At 42.4% G+C, this 14970-nt stretch overlaps 1 protein-coding gene across 1 annotated transcript in view; it reads left to right on the forward strand.

Annotated features, from left to right (window-relative positions):
• The window catches only part of rims2a (regulating synaptic membrane exocytosis 2a), a 454274-nt gene that overhangs the window by 200379 nt on the left and 238925 nt on the right, over nucleotides 1-14970 (forward strand). The window contains exon 6 of the mRNA XM_060900221.1: nucleotides 1744-2441. Coding sequence (XP_060756204.1) covers nucleotides 1744-2441 — 698 coding nt within the window. The remainder of the gene's footprint in view (nucleotides 1-1743; nucleotides 2442-14970) is intronic.

Consider the following 14970-nt stretch of genomic DNA (forward strand, 5'->3'; position numbering starts at 1 on the left):
ACGGGCGAGAGGCGGGGTACACCCTGGACAAGTCGCCAGGTCATCACAGGGCTGACACATAGACACAGACAACCATTCACACTCACATTCACACCTACGGTCAATTTAGAGTCACCAGTTAACCTAACCTGCATGTCTTTGGACTGTGGGGGAAACCGGAGCACCCGGAGGAAACCCACGCGGACACGGGGAGAACATGCAAACTCCGCACAGAAAGGCCCTCGCCGGCCACGGGGCTCGAACCCGGACCTTCTTGCTGTGAGGCAACAGCGCTAACCACTACACCACCGTGCCGCCCCGCTAATTAGGTCAATTTAACAAATTTTCTTCTCACTAGAATTGTATCTCCTCTCTCATTTATCATGCGAATTCAGTTCTGATCAATTTTTTGGATAGATCTTCCCTCCGGGAACAAAATTTAGTCCTTTGTTGATTTTCCTGTTGTGAACAATTTGTCATGGAGGTTGGTCCTCTCTCACATTGCCACATTTCAGTTCTGTTTGATGTTTCGGTAGTCCTGGTTGTTTTGATGGCAGGCCAGATGAGCTACTACATCCTTGACGTTCTGGTTATGTGGAATAGCATGACTGATTCTCTGAGAAATAATTGAATGGCTTATTATTAGTAAATGTTAATGAGATTCAAGTTGAGCCTGGAATAGTCTATTGAGCAAAATTATAGCGATGTGATGTGTACGGTAGGAGGAAGTTTGATCAGCGATGTTTATTTAGCGTGTCGGTGTAGATCGGTGAATGACGGAAGGAGAAAGGGACAGAAGGGAAGGTGGAAATGTTTGCATTTGCCAGAGTCATCGAGAGGAATTCATAACTGAATATCCTCAGGGTGTGCTGGCCCTGCAGGCTGGCTGAGAGCACTTACTGAAGCAATTCACACTCGCACACTCACCTTCTACACACACACGCACGCACAAACACACACACACACACGTTATGATGCTCTTGCTGACACGTTCTTTTTAGTCAACACAAAAACCAGCTCATCATGCGGGCTGACAGAAGCCAAGAGTGCACACAAGCACGTTTTACACACACACACACACACACACACACACACACACACACACACACACACACACACACACAACGTTCAGACATCATTTTGCTGTGGCAGCGGTTTGGATTTGTGAATGGAGCAAGGCTTAGTGTCGTGCATTGACTGCATAATGCATGAGGCAGGCCTCTCGAACACACACACACACACACACACAAAAAGCAATCTGTCAGATCTGATTTCAGAGCATTTCAGTCACGGTAAAAGGCAAGCTTGCAAAAAAAATATCAGCTCTATCAGAAAATGTATCGGAAATGCTTCAGTGCCTACAACACACCACACTGAGCAAATACAGTTCACTGGAGCTTCATTTGTTTGTGAAATTCTATTAAACTGTAAAGCAAACTAGAGTGTACGTACATAGCTATAAAAATAAAATAACAGTAGTTATGCAGAAATGCAGTACACAAGCTGAATAGTCGTTTCTTTTATTGAATATGAAAGAAAACAGATATGTTGCTTAAGTAAAAGGAAGAGTCAATGTGCCATTAGATTTATCACATCATACTTTATAATGATCTTTTTTTTTTTTTTGCAAATGTATTTGTTTTTTTTATTCAACTGCCCTTATGTAGGCGTACATAAAAGCTGATATAACTTGGCTTCTTTATTCTATTACATAAAGTGTACTTTTTGACATTTGACCTTTCACTTCTTCCTTCATTTCTGCAGGAAAAGAAGCCCTTCGGCGTCTAGGGAGCCAAATCCGAACTACCAAAGGGAGGAACGTACATCGCACTATGCCCCAGGACAAGGTGGCATTCCACGATCTCCCTCCGACTACGGTCGCACCTATGAGGATGCCCAGTCAGCTCGGGCATCATACCGTGCCCGACGTGGTGCCTGGCACTCCCAGGAGGACGAGCAGCATCCTCCCGAGCCAGGTTTGGTATCTGAGCGTGATCTCCATCTCCAGGATGAGTGCCACACACGCTACCGGAGTGACCCAAACCTGGCTCGATACCCAGTGAAGCCGCAGCCATACGAGGAGCAGATGCGCATGCATGCCGAGATGTCACGTTTCCGCCATGAGCGGCGCCATAGTGACGTCTCCTTGGCCTGCACCGAGGCCGAAGAACGGCCCGGTGCCTGGCGTTATGGCCACGTCCACTCACATGGCCACTCCTACAGTCACCGGCCCTCCAATTCTGGCCCACGGGATAAGACGGAGAACCTGCTGCGTAACGACTCACTTAGTTCAGACCAATCGGAGTCTGTGCGTCCACCACCACCCAGACCTCATAAAAGCAAGCGAGGAGGCAAAGCAAGGAGGGCATCACTGAGCAGCTCAGACGAAGAGCTTCCCACCACGCCCGAATACACCAGTTGCGAGGATGTGGAGATTGAGAGCGAGTCGGTCAGTGAGAAAGGTAAGATGGCATTTACAACACCTGCACATACACACACGCAAAGCGAGAGAGACACACTTTACATCTTCTGAAGTTGGGTCCAGAAGTCTTGACAACAGTACCAATATTGCATCATTTATACCAATATTACACTACTGTTCAAAAGTTTGGGGTCACTTTGAAATGTCCTTATTTTTGAAAGAAAAGCACTGTTCTTTTCAATGAAGATCACTTTAAACTAATCAGAAATACACTCTATACATTGCTAATGTGGTAAATGACTATTCTAGCTAAATTCTACTAAATGTCTGGTTTTTGGTAGCCTGGGAAATCCCATGCTGCTTTGCACAATCGTTCTGATCTGAAAAGACAGCATGGAAACTATGGTCTAAAGGCTCGCCTGAGTTAAGGAGCCAATCAGAGAGTGGGGAGGGGTGGAAAGACGGTGACGCGTACTACTCGACAAACGGAAGCTTGTAGTTTATTTGGGACTGTTTACGGATCACATTTAACATGGCGGCGAGCGATACGAACCAAACTAACCAAACCAGCTTCTCTCATATTTGTCTTGCACAAACGGCAGTAATCGTTCAGTGCCATTGTTTTCCTATTTTTGTTTTGCCTTCTCTTTCTCTTTCCTTCTCTTCTTCGCCTCTTCGTCTTCTTCGTCGCTCTAACTACGTCACCGGGTACAACTGCCATGATTGGCCATGGGCTACGTATACGCCAAATGATAGACATTCGCAACGTCCAATAAACGGCCGTTGACAATCGTAAACCACACCTCCCCTACGAGAAATTCAATAGGCAGATTCCAGACCATATTTCACTTGTGATATGGTCTGGTGTTAACCAGACTAGGTTTTTGGTGCAATATCTCCATAGGTGTATAGAGGCCCATTTCCAGCAACTATCACTCCAGTGTTCTAATGGTACAATGTGTTTGCTCATTGCCTCAGAAGGCTAATGGATGATTAGAAAACCCTTGTACAATCATGTTAGCACAGCTGAAAACAGTTGAGCTCTTTAGAGAAGCTATAAAACGGACCTTCCTTTGAGCAGATTGAGTTTCTGGAGCATCACATTTGTGGGGTCGATTAAATGTTCAAAATGGCCAGAAAAATGCCTTGACTATATTTTCTATTCATTTTACAACTTATGGTGGGAAATAAAAGTGTGACTTTTCATGGAAAACACAAAATTGTCTGGGTGACCCCAAACTTTTGAACGGTAGTGCACATCATTTCTCAAAAACTAATAGCAGATTATCGTAGCAGAAATCCACGAATAATGATTTTCTTGCCAGGTTTTACCTCAATTACCTCAGTACTATGCTAGCCATTAGTATTTTCAGTCACTGTACCTCAAAAAGTGTTAACGTTTGGTGTTTAAAGTAGAAATGACTCTAAGACCATAAATACGCAACAGTGCAACATAAATACAGTAATGACATTTAGCATAAACAGCTCATTTCTGTTCACAGTTAAAAGAGAAATCTTGATATTGAATATACATACATGTCAACCTTTGGTCAATCAAACCTGTATAACCAACCTCCAAAATCCGTATTTCCCTTATAAAATCCGTATTAGATGCAAATTAAAATAATTTACCTAAAATTTGAATGATAATTAACAATGATATATCCCAGTTACTTTTTATTCAATATTAATAACAATAAACCTTCAGAATGAATACAAAGTATTTTCCAGTCTCACCTGTGAAAGGTAATCCCATGTGATCTCGTTTGGAAGGTAAACCTGTTGGTACAGTTAAACGCAGCACATGAATGAGGCATCTTTATTCTTGGCTACTGTCTAGACGCTATACCAGAGACGGTTGAAGAATCTCCACTTTGCCACATCCAATATGGATGACGTATGATTCTACGCAGAAGGCGGCGTCTACAGTGGTGCTTGAAAGTTTGTGAACCCTTTAGAATTTTCTATATTTCTGCATAAATATGACCTAAAACATCATCAGATTTTCACACAAGCCCCAAAAGTAGATAAAGAGAACCCAGTTAAACAAATGAGACAAAAAATATTATACTTGGTCATTTATTTATTGAAGAAAATGATCCAATATTACATATCTGTGAGTGTCAAAAGTATGTGAACCTTTGCTTTCAGTATCTGGTGTGACCCCCTTGTGCAGCAATAACTGCAACTAAACGTTTGCGGTAACTGTTGATCAGTCCTGCACACCGGCTTGGAGGAATTTTAGCCCATTCCTCCGTACAGAACAGCTTCAACTCTGGGATGTTGGTGGGTTTCCTCACATGAACTGCTCGCGTCAGGTCCTTCCACAACATTTCCATTGGATTAAGGTCAGGACTTTGACTTGGCCATTCCAAAACATTTACTTTATTCTTCTTTAACCATTCTTTGGTAGAATGACTTGTGTGCTTAGGGTCGTTGTCTTGCTGCATGACCCACCTTCTTTTGAGATTCAGTTCATGGACAGGTGTCCTGACATTTTCCTTGAGAATTCGCAGTTATAATTCAGAATTTATTGTTCCATCAATGATGGCAAGCCGTCCTGGACCAGATGCAGCAAATCAAGTCCAAACCGTGATACTACCACCACCATGTTTCACAGATGGGATAAGGTTCTTATGCTGGAATGCAGTGTTTTCCTTTCTCCAAACATAAGGCTTCTCATTTAAACCAAAATGTTCTATTTTTGTCTCATCCATCCACAAAACATTTTTCCAATAGCCTTCTGGATTGTCCACGTGATCTTTAGCAAACTGCAGATGAGCAGCAATATTCTTTTTGGAGAGCAATGGCTTTCTCCTTGCAACTCTGCCATGCACACCATTGTTGTTCAGTGTTCTCCTGATGGTGGACTCATGAACATTAACATTAGCCAATGTGAGAGAGGCCTTCAGTTGCTTAGAAGTTACCCTGGGGTCCTTTGTGAACTCGGCAACTGTTAGATGCCTTGCTCTTGGAGTGATCTTTGTTGGTCTGCCACTCCTGGGGAGGGTAACAATGGTGTTGAATTTCCTCCATTTGTACACAATCTGTCTGACTGTGGATTGGTGGAGTCCAAACTCTTTAGAGATGGTTTTGTAACCTTTTCCAGCCTGATGAGCATCAACAATGCTTTTTCTGAGGTCCTCAGAAATCTTCTTTCCTCGTGCCATGATACACTTCCACAAACATGTGTTGTGAAGATCAGACTTTGATAGATCCCTGTTCTTTCAATAAAACAGGGTGCCCACTCACACCTGATTGTCATCCCATTGATTGAAAACACCTGACTCTAATTTCACCTTCAAATGAACTGCTAATCCTAGAGGTTCACATACTTTTGCCACTCACATATATGTAATATTGGATCATTTTCCTCAATAAATAAATGACCAAGTCTAATATTTTTGTCTCATTTGTTTAACTGGGTTCTCTTTATCTACTTTTAGGACTTGTGTGAAAATCTGTTGATGTTTTAGGTCATATTTATGCAGAAATATAGAAAATTCTAAAGGGTTCACAAACTTTCAAGCACCACTGTATGTTTATATGTCTATGACTTCACGGTTGGTGGGATTCTCACAATGCGGTGTGCGGATGATCAAAAGTGGAACGAAGTCTCGCTACCACAAGATAACGCGCGATTTCATAAGACTCTTTACTGGCTGTCTGTGCTGTACAGTACGTTTATCATCGTGGGAATTGATTATAGCTCTAAATAAATATTGAAGTTTTTTTAAAGAATCCGTATAACTTTATTTATACGCCCGTATACTACGTTTATTGAATCAAATCCGTATAAAATACGGACATTCCGTATAGGTTGACATGTATGAATATATGAATTTGTTCCTACCTGCCATAGCCACAACAATGAATAAAAAAACTAGCAACACCTAGCAAAACTAGCGACTAGCAATTAGTAGCTAATAGTTGTTGTTTCGTGTTAGCTTGTTGCTTTGCGAACTTGACTAAAGTGCTGATTTTGATGTTTTAACAATACAATTGAAAACATAAAGTAAAAAATGTTTCTTGCTTCACAGTTTTGGACCCTACTGTAATTCTTTGCTGTTATATTTGACGAATCTATGCTAGCAGGGAACAGCTAGCATGCAAAGATGCTAACTGCTACTTGTTAGGTGTTAGCCATTTTTTTTTTTTTTTTTAGCTTTGTTTTCTTTGTTGGGTGAAATAGAAATTTAAAAAAAAATCTCTGACAAATCATACTGGATATTATCAGTACTTGTTTTAGTGTTAATAAAATAACAAAAAAGGCTACAAAATATTCCGCATGTGTTACTTAACATTTTTTCCCCCCCAGTGGAAAGCTACGATGTTTTTTTCTTCAAGATACTAAGAGTGGGAGTGTGAAAGCGCTTTGGGTGGTTGAGAATTTGTGAGATGGTACGCTGGAGTGTGTGTGTGTACGCGCGTGCGCTCATCAAGCTGCCCATCCTCCTATGACATGAATTGCAGCACCCTGGTTGCCTCTGATCTCGCAGTTCAATCTGGTTTTAATGGACTGTGTTACATAACAGAGGGGGAAAAAAATCCCAGAGAAAGGGAAGAGCAGAGCGAGAAAGAGAACAGAGGCGAGATCACCGTATTGTGCTAATAAAAATGGATTGTTCCTGTGATGAAGCACCCCAGTGACAGTACTATTTCCAGTCAGGCAGTGAAAGAGGCAGCTAGGGGTTCTTCACAGCTCTTAGAGGCGTCATCACGTCTGTGGATTAATTAAAGAAGGTATATGAAAGGTAATTAAACTTTGGAGGTTAATTACACCATTCATCGCCAGGATTCACCCACAGACCTCTGAGCAATTAGTGTTATTTTATGATGGTCACGTTTTCCTCACATCTCATATTTGTCTCATCTGAACTGTCACACTTTGCTCTCGTCTTAAGCCATGCACGGTGAGCACGTTCGAGGTCCATGTAAATTTTCGCTGGAAATGTTCTTATAACTCTGAGTTGTGAGGCAAATTTGAAGTATTAAATTGCCGAAAAGGAAAACGCCACCCTGAAACACACTAAATATGTTTATATTTAACCAATTTCACATGAGCGATATCACATGCAGTTATACTGAATATTGGAATGGCTGCGATTTGGTCGTAGGCATATGAGCCTGTAGTTAATCACAGCTGTGCCGATATTTAGTATAACCACACAATTACATGTGCGATATTGCTTTTATTGCTTTTGATACAACAGTTCTATCAACAAGAATTTAATATCAAGTAGGTGATATTTCAGACACAGTATGGCCAAATGTTCTGTTTATTCTTTGCTTTGTTAGTGGAAAAAGAGTAGATCAGTGGCGACTAGTCTCATCTCATCTCATCTCATTATCTGTAGCCGCTTTATCCTGTTCTACAGGGTCGCAGGCAAGCTGGAGCCTATCCCAGCTGACTACGGGTGAAAGGCGGGGTACACCCTGGACAAGTCGCCAGGTCATCACAGGGCTGACACATAGACACAGACAACCATTCACACTCACATTCACACCTACGGTCAATTTAGAGTCACCAGTTAACCTAACCTGCATGTCTTTGGACTGTGGGGGAAACCGGAGCACCCGGAGGAAACCCACGCGGACACGGGGAGAACATGCAAACTCCGCACAGAAAGGCCCTCGCCGGCCACAGGGCTCAAACCCGGACCTTCTTGCTGTGAGGCGACAGCGCTAACCACTACACCACCGTCAGTGGCGACTAGTGCTCTTTGAAATAGGAGAAGCTCAGTTTTAGGTCTACGTAATAACATTTTTCAATTATTTGTTATTTGTCATGAGTCAATTATTTGTCAATTTGTTGTTATTTATATGCGAATTCTGCCATATTGTGCTCTGACTCTGCCAAGTAAACTTAAGCGTACACATGAACTTAACTGTTCCCTGCTTTCTCATGGCTTTTCTATGCCCTGTCAAAGTTGGCCAAATCTCCAAAACCCACTTTTGACCAAATAGTCCATCCCTGGGATGGTCTCATTAAGAGACAAGGCCAACAGGACATTCTCTTGGTCAAAGCCCTCCCAGTTAACCAGCTTACTTTGTCACACCAAGACAGCTGAAATGAGCGATTGGGTCTCCCTGACTTTTGAATTAAATCGATCTTGGGCATTGATCTGCCCTGTTGTTTAATTTTGAGCCTCTCCTCGTAAAGAGCATCAAACATCTCCAAAATCAGGTCGACAGCATTAGCAGCGTTTGCCAGTTCCACAGCTAACAGCTAGATTTCCTTTTTATTGCCTGGCTTAAAATAAACAGCCTTTACTGAACTGAAGCGAAAGCAAGTAACAAACTTACAAACTCTATATTTGCTGTTTTATTTACAGTATATACAAATGGAAATAGGAACTGTATATTGGTTGGAAAAGAATGAGAATGAGCAGCAGCTAGTCTCAGGACTTCACTCACCAACACACCGCACGGACTGAGCTTGACTCCCTCCGATGCAGCATATAATTTTAAAATGCTGTCCTTAAAAGCATTCAAAACAGACTTGAAAGTTCCTCCAATTATCAAAGAGAAGCCCAGTGTCCAGTCCCGCCTCTCCATAGACCCCCAATGAAGCTGGGCATCTGGAAATTATGTTTTTAAAGCATATTGTCCAATAAGTGTTGAGCTTTGCTGCATTGAGATCAAAGCATATCCCAGGCTTGTAGTACTTGAGTCTGACTTGTGCCTTAATTTTAAGGACTCGTGACTCGACTTGGACTCGAGCACTGATGACTCGGATTTGGACTCTGACTCGTGCATGAACTACACTCGGACTCGTAAATTGGAGACAAGAACTCTGATTTTTTCCTTATTTTTTGTAACATGCCATAATAATTTGGCATAAGATATTTGTATCTACATTTATTGTGTACTAATTTCGTGCAACAATGTCACACCTGCGCACCTTGGCATGTGCATCGGATAGACTCTCGGGTGCGCTGCGGACAACGCGTGCGCCAAGCGGACTCTCGCACACACACTGTAAATGACTCGCACCTGCACAGGATTAAGGCGCAAACAGCGCGCCTGTATAAAAACTGTGAAAACACACTTACTTTGCGAAGTATTGAGTTGCGTTGCTGATTCATTACCAAGCCTTATTTCCTTGTTCGGTTTCCTGATCCCTGATTTCCTGTTTCTCGTCTTTGATTCTGCCGAGTCTACGATAGCCTGTTTGTGCCTCGCTCGACCTATTGCCTGTTTCACCGTTTTACGATTTTGCCTGCCATTCTGGATTGTTTATCATCTTCACTTGTATTAATAAGCACACCTTCTGCACTTACATCCGTCTCCCAACCATCTCTGACAGAATACTTCACACTCCCTGATAAACAGAAGCACATTCACCTGTTCATACGTCATGTTCAGGAACAAACTAATGTTAATGGCGCTAAAACAGACACCGTCAAATGGTGCAGTTGGAGTCTTGGACTCGACTCGGATCAATAGTGGACTCGACTCGGACTCGACTCAAAATTTTTTTTCAATGACTTGGACTTGACTCGGAGTTGAACACTGGGGACTCGAGACTGGACTCGAGGTTTAGTGACTCGACTACAACACTGGCATGTCCCATAGTGGCATTAAACTAGAGACACTGAGCATCAGTGGGTTTTCAATGGATCGTGCTTCCACAGGCTTCTATGGGGAAAAAAAATCATGTTATCAGATTATGACGACCAGCGAGAAATAACTGCTGAACGAACTAGCCGTAAAGCTGAGTACTTCCTTACACAAAATATCGATTTGGAATAAGAGAGTTAAATAGTGAAAATGCATATTTAACAGACAAACTTTTTCCTGACATTTTACAGGTAGCTGGGCTTCCCTTGTAGATCCCAAAGAACCCAAACTCACTTTATACCATGATGGCTAACTCGATAGCTAGCTCACATTGATTCCATGTCCATTCTCATTATAAAGGTGCTTTTGGTAAAATTGGCGTCTTTGCTTCCTTTTCTTCTTCATCTGACGAGCTTTCATATATTCAGCCAAAAGCTATATTCTTGAATATTTATTTATTTATTTATTTGAGGATAACCCCTTGAGATGTGGCATCTCATTTTCAAGGGGGTCCTAATAACAATACAAAAAAGAAAAAAAAAACAGGACTTGAATACACACACTAAACATATACACATATACACAATAGACATATAGACATATACACATAAACACACTCACACACTTGCCAATGTTGCTCTCCAAACTACCCCACTACCCCTACCCAGCATACTACAGTAATGTCATTTATATACGATATCATACGGTATCAGTACAACTAATCCAAGAAAAAAAAGGAAAAACAAACAAACAAACAAACAAAAAACATTCAGAAACAGGAGCAGGATGTTTGAAAATGAGTGATTAGAGATGATCTGAAAATGTGAAGGGAAGAAGTGGACCTTAGTGTTGAAGGAAGGCTGTTCCAGTCTGATGGTGCTTTAAACTTAAATGCACGACGACCAATTTCTTTACGAACTCTGGGTGTAACTAGAAACAAATGGTCAATGTGCCGTAAACTGTAATGAGAGCTTAGAGGAGTTAATAACTGTTTCAAATAAGGAGGAGCCTTTAAGTGAATACATTTAAAAATTAGGGTTGACCAATGGAGCTGCCTTCTGGTCTTGGGAGCTGGCCAGTCCAAAGTTTCATACATCACACAGTGATGTGTCCTATACGGACATCTAAGGCCAAGTTTACATTAGACCGTATCTGTCTCGTTTTCTTCGCGGATGCACTGTCCGTTCACATTAAAACGCTGGGAAACCGCCAGAGCCCACGTATTCAACTCAGTTCGTATTTGATCCGGTGCTGTGTAAACATTGAGATACGCGGATACGCTGTGCTGAGCTCTAACTGACGTCGTCATTGGACAATGTCACTGTGACATCCACCTTCCTGATTCGCTGGCGTTGGTCATGTGACGCGACTGCTGAAAAACGGCGCGGACTTCCGCCTTGTATCACCTTTCATTAAAGAGTATAAAAGTATGAAAATACTGCAAATACTGATGCAAATACTGCCCATTGTGCAGTTATGATTGTCTTTAGGCTTGCCATCCTTCCACTTGCAAGTGGTAAGTGACTTGCGCATGCTGCCCGATATGCACTGGGATCACACACACAGCGGCTCAGTCCCGAATCACTGCTCGTGCACTTCACTCGCGCGCTCTGTGAGCTGCGCAGGGCCGGAGTGCGCACCCTCCAGAAGGCACTCGCTGTTCAGGGCGGAGTGATTTGGAGCGCAGCCGCTGAGGAGGAAGCGATGAGCCGCACTGACACATTTCAACTTACGTGCCGAATTAGTCATGTGATTAGCGTATCCGTGTATTGGCGTTGCTGTGTGCACGCGAATCGTGTATTGGCGTTGCTGTGTGCACGCGAATCGTTTTAAAAACGTTAATCTGATGATCCGCTGATACGGTCTAATGTAAACCCCACCTAAGTACAAATCTACAGAGACTGTTATATAGTACATTGAGAGGGCGAAGATGTGTTTCAGAGGTGTTGCCATAGACAACATCCGCATAATCAAATATTGGAAGAAGTAACTGGGTTACAATTCTTTTCCTGACTTCTTGTGAAAAGCAGTCTACTGAACGATAAAGAGATTTTAAACAACCAGTTATTTTTTTGGAGATTGCATTAATATGGGGTTTGAAGGATAGCTGAGAGTCAAGCCAGACACCTAAGTACTTAAACTCCTCCACTCTTTCAAGTAATGTTCCGTCAAGAAGAGTAATAATATATAATGATATAAAATAATATAATTTGCCACCGGTGGTGTAGTGGTTAGCACTGTCGCCTCACAGCAAGAAGGTCCGGGTTTGAGCCCCGTGGCCGGCGAGGGCCTTTCTGTGCGGAGTTTGCATGTTCTCCCCGTGTCCGCGTGGGTTTCCTCCGGGTGCTCCGGTTTCCTCCACAGTCCAAAGACATGCAGGTTAGGTTAACTGGAGACTCTAAATTGAGCGTAGGTGTGAATGTGAGTGTGAATGGTTGTCTGTGTCTATGTGTCAGCCCTGTGATGACCTGGCGACTTGTCCAGGGTGTACCCCGCCTTTCGCCCGTAGTCAGCTGGGATAGGCTCCAGCTTGCCTGCGACCCTGTAGAAGGATAAAGCGGCTAGAGATAATGAGATGAGATGAGATAATTTGCCACGTCCACTGATGATGTCTCGAACACTACAGTAGTAATGGTTTCGGACTAGGAAGTGGAATTTTATATGATGAAAACAGATGATTGGCATGATACACACAGTGAAACATTCCAGTGCGCTGATAATAAATACACTCACCAGCCACTTTAATAGGAACTTGTTCTTGATTCTAAGATCCCTGTTCTTGGCTGCAGGAGTGGAACCCAATGTGGTCTTCTGCTGTTGCATGCTGAGATGCTTGTCTGCTCACCACGGTTGTAAAGAGTTGCTATATCCTTCCTGGCAAAAAAGCTTGACCCAATCTGGCCATTGTCCTCTGACCTCGCTTATCAACAAGGCGTTTCTGCCCACAGAACTCTCACTCACTCACTGTTTTTTGTTTTTTGCACTATTCTGTATGACTGTTGTGTGTGAAACCCCCTGGAGATCAGCGGTTTCTGAACTACTCAAACCAGTCCATCTGGCTCAAACCGACACCCAAGCCACAGTGAAAGAAAGTCACACTTTGAGATCACAATTTTTCCCATTCTGATGCTTGAAGTGAATATTAACTGAAGCTCTTGATTTGTATCCACATGATTTGATGCACTGTGCTGCTGTCAAGGGATCGGCTGATTAGAGAACCGCATAAAGCAGCAGGTGTACGTATGGGTGTTCCTAATAAAGTGGCCGGTGAGTGTATAGGCATTCTTGGAGTACCGCTCGACCTTGCTTGTATTCAATCGGGGGGGAAATTAACTATCCCAAGTGAGAACAGCCAGATTTTGCTGTTAGCTCCAAAAAACAAAAAAGCAAGAGCTTCTTTTCTCACGCACCATTTTCCAGCATCATTGAACATCATTTTAATGAGAACTCCAACATAGATTTGTGGATCCAGCAAACGTTAGGCTCTGCTAGTTAGCAATCCACGAGATGATGAGTACGATGTAAATGTAAATCGAAATAATATGTGGTCGGAGTGCAGAATAATAAAAGTGCATGCTAATGGCTTTTAAAAATGAATAAAACGAACTATCAAAGAATTGAACTAGTTTTACAGCTTGACCTGTAAATGACGCCAGGCTTTTCGAAAGACGAGGGAGACGCAGATGAAGCAGACTTGATGAAAGTGTGCAGAATGGAGGAATGAGACAGACAGAACGAGAGAGAGGTCTAGTCATCGCTCCTTATATAACTGTTCTGAGCACAAAGGGGACAAGGCAGTCCTACATTATTGATGCCCGAGATTTCCAGGTCTGGGAGGAATTGCAGCTTCCTCTGAAGGTCAGACGCTTTTTTTAAGGAAGGGAAGGAAACTTCAGGCGAGATAAGGCTGCCTGTCCCGTCGCGTTTATCAGATTTGAGGGATGAAAGGAGCGATGTCGGAGTAAGAGACTATCGACACTCCACAGAAAATCGTAGAGTTTTTGATGGAGAAGTTCTCAATCTTTACCAGCCGACAAACATGAAATGTGAATTACAGTCAAGGTTTTTACTGTTTAAAGAGTTTGTTGCTTTTCTGTCTCCACGTCCATATTTATAAGCATACTGAGCTGGGAGTAACAAGATAACACATCTTGCTGTAACGAATAAGCAATTTGAGCTTTTCGACCTAAGATGAAAAGCTGTCTCATGGGCAGGTATTAAATTTGAGGAAGCATTTAAACACAGTATTTTAAAGGTAGACTGCCTTTGAGATTTTTCAGCTGTAGGTCATAAAAAGAATTTTCCCTGACACCTGATTATTTTTGTTTAGTGGACCGAAAGCTACTGAATTCGAATCACAGACTTCCAATTTTATTTGTTTTTTTTTTTAAACAGAACAATTAATGAATTTAAGGCCAAATGGCCCTAAATTCTCCGCTATTTTTGCCTACTTCACCATGACCCAATACAAGATACTATATCATGCATGACGTGGTGGGCTTTCCCCGTTCGCTCAAGGCATTGTGGGATACAAATTTGAAACAGGAGAGAAAAATGGCAGACATGAGTGTGCGAATGAAACCTGAAAGACAGACTACAGTAACGGAACGCCAGAAGAAAAGACGTTATGCTGCGAGGGAAAGGAAAATCAGGACCAAACTAATCAATATCGGTGGTCAGTGAGCACCTCGGTGTGATCAGCTGTTCGTTTAGCGACAGAATCATGTAACTGTCAGTGCACCGTCAAGGTAAGCCTGTAGATGGTGGTAATGCAACACTGTGGATGTCAGCTGCTGTAAAACCAGCGCTTGACTGTACATTATTTGCTCGGGAATCTCCTGAAATTAAATAACTTCCCAACCACGGAATGGCCTGATATTTTGTGAGATATTACAGAAATAAACATATATCACAATGACCAAATTTCAGAGGGAACTAAATTTCACCGAGTTTATGAAATCGAAAGGCCGTCTAGCTTTAAGATAACATTTAAGATTTGACTTGTG

Source organism: Neoarius graeffei, chromosome 19 (assembly GCF_027579695.1).
Source record: "Neoarius graeffei isolate fNeoGra1 chromosome 19, fNeoGra1.pri, whole genome shotgun sequence".
Lineage (NCBI taxonomy): Eukaryota > Metazoa > Chordata > Actinopteri > Siluriformes > Ariidae > Neoarius > Neoarius graeffei.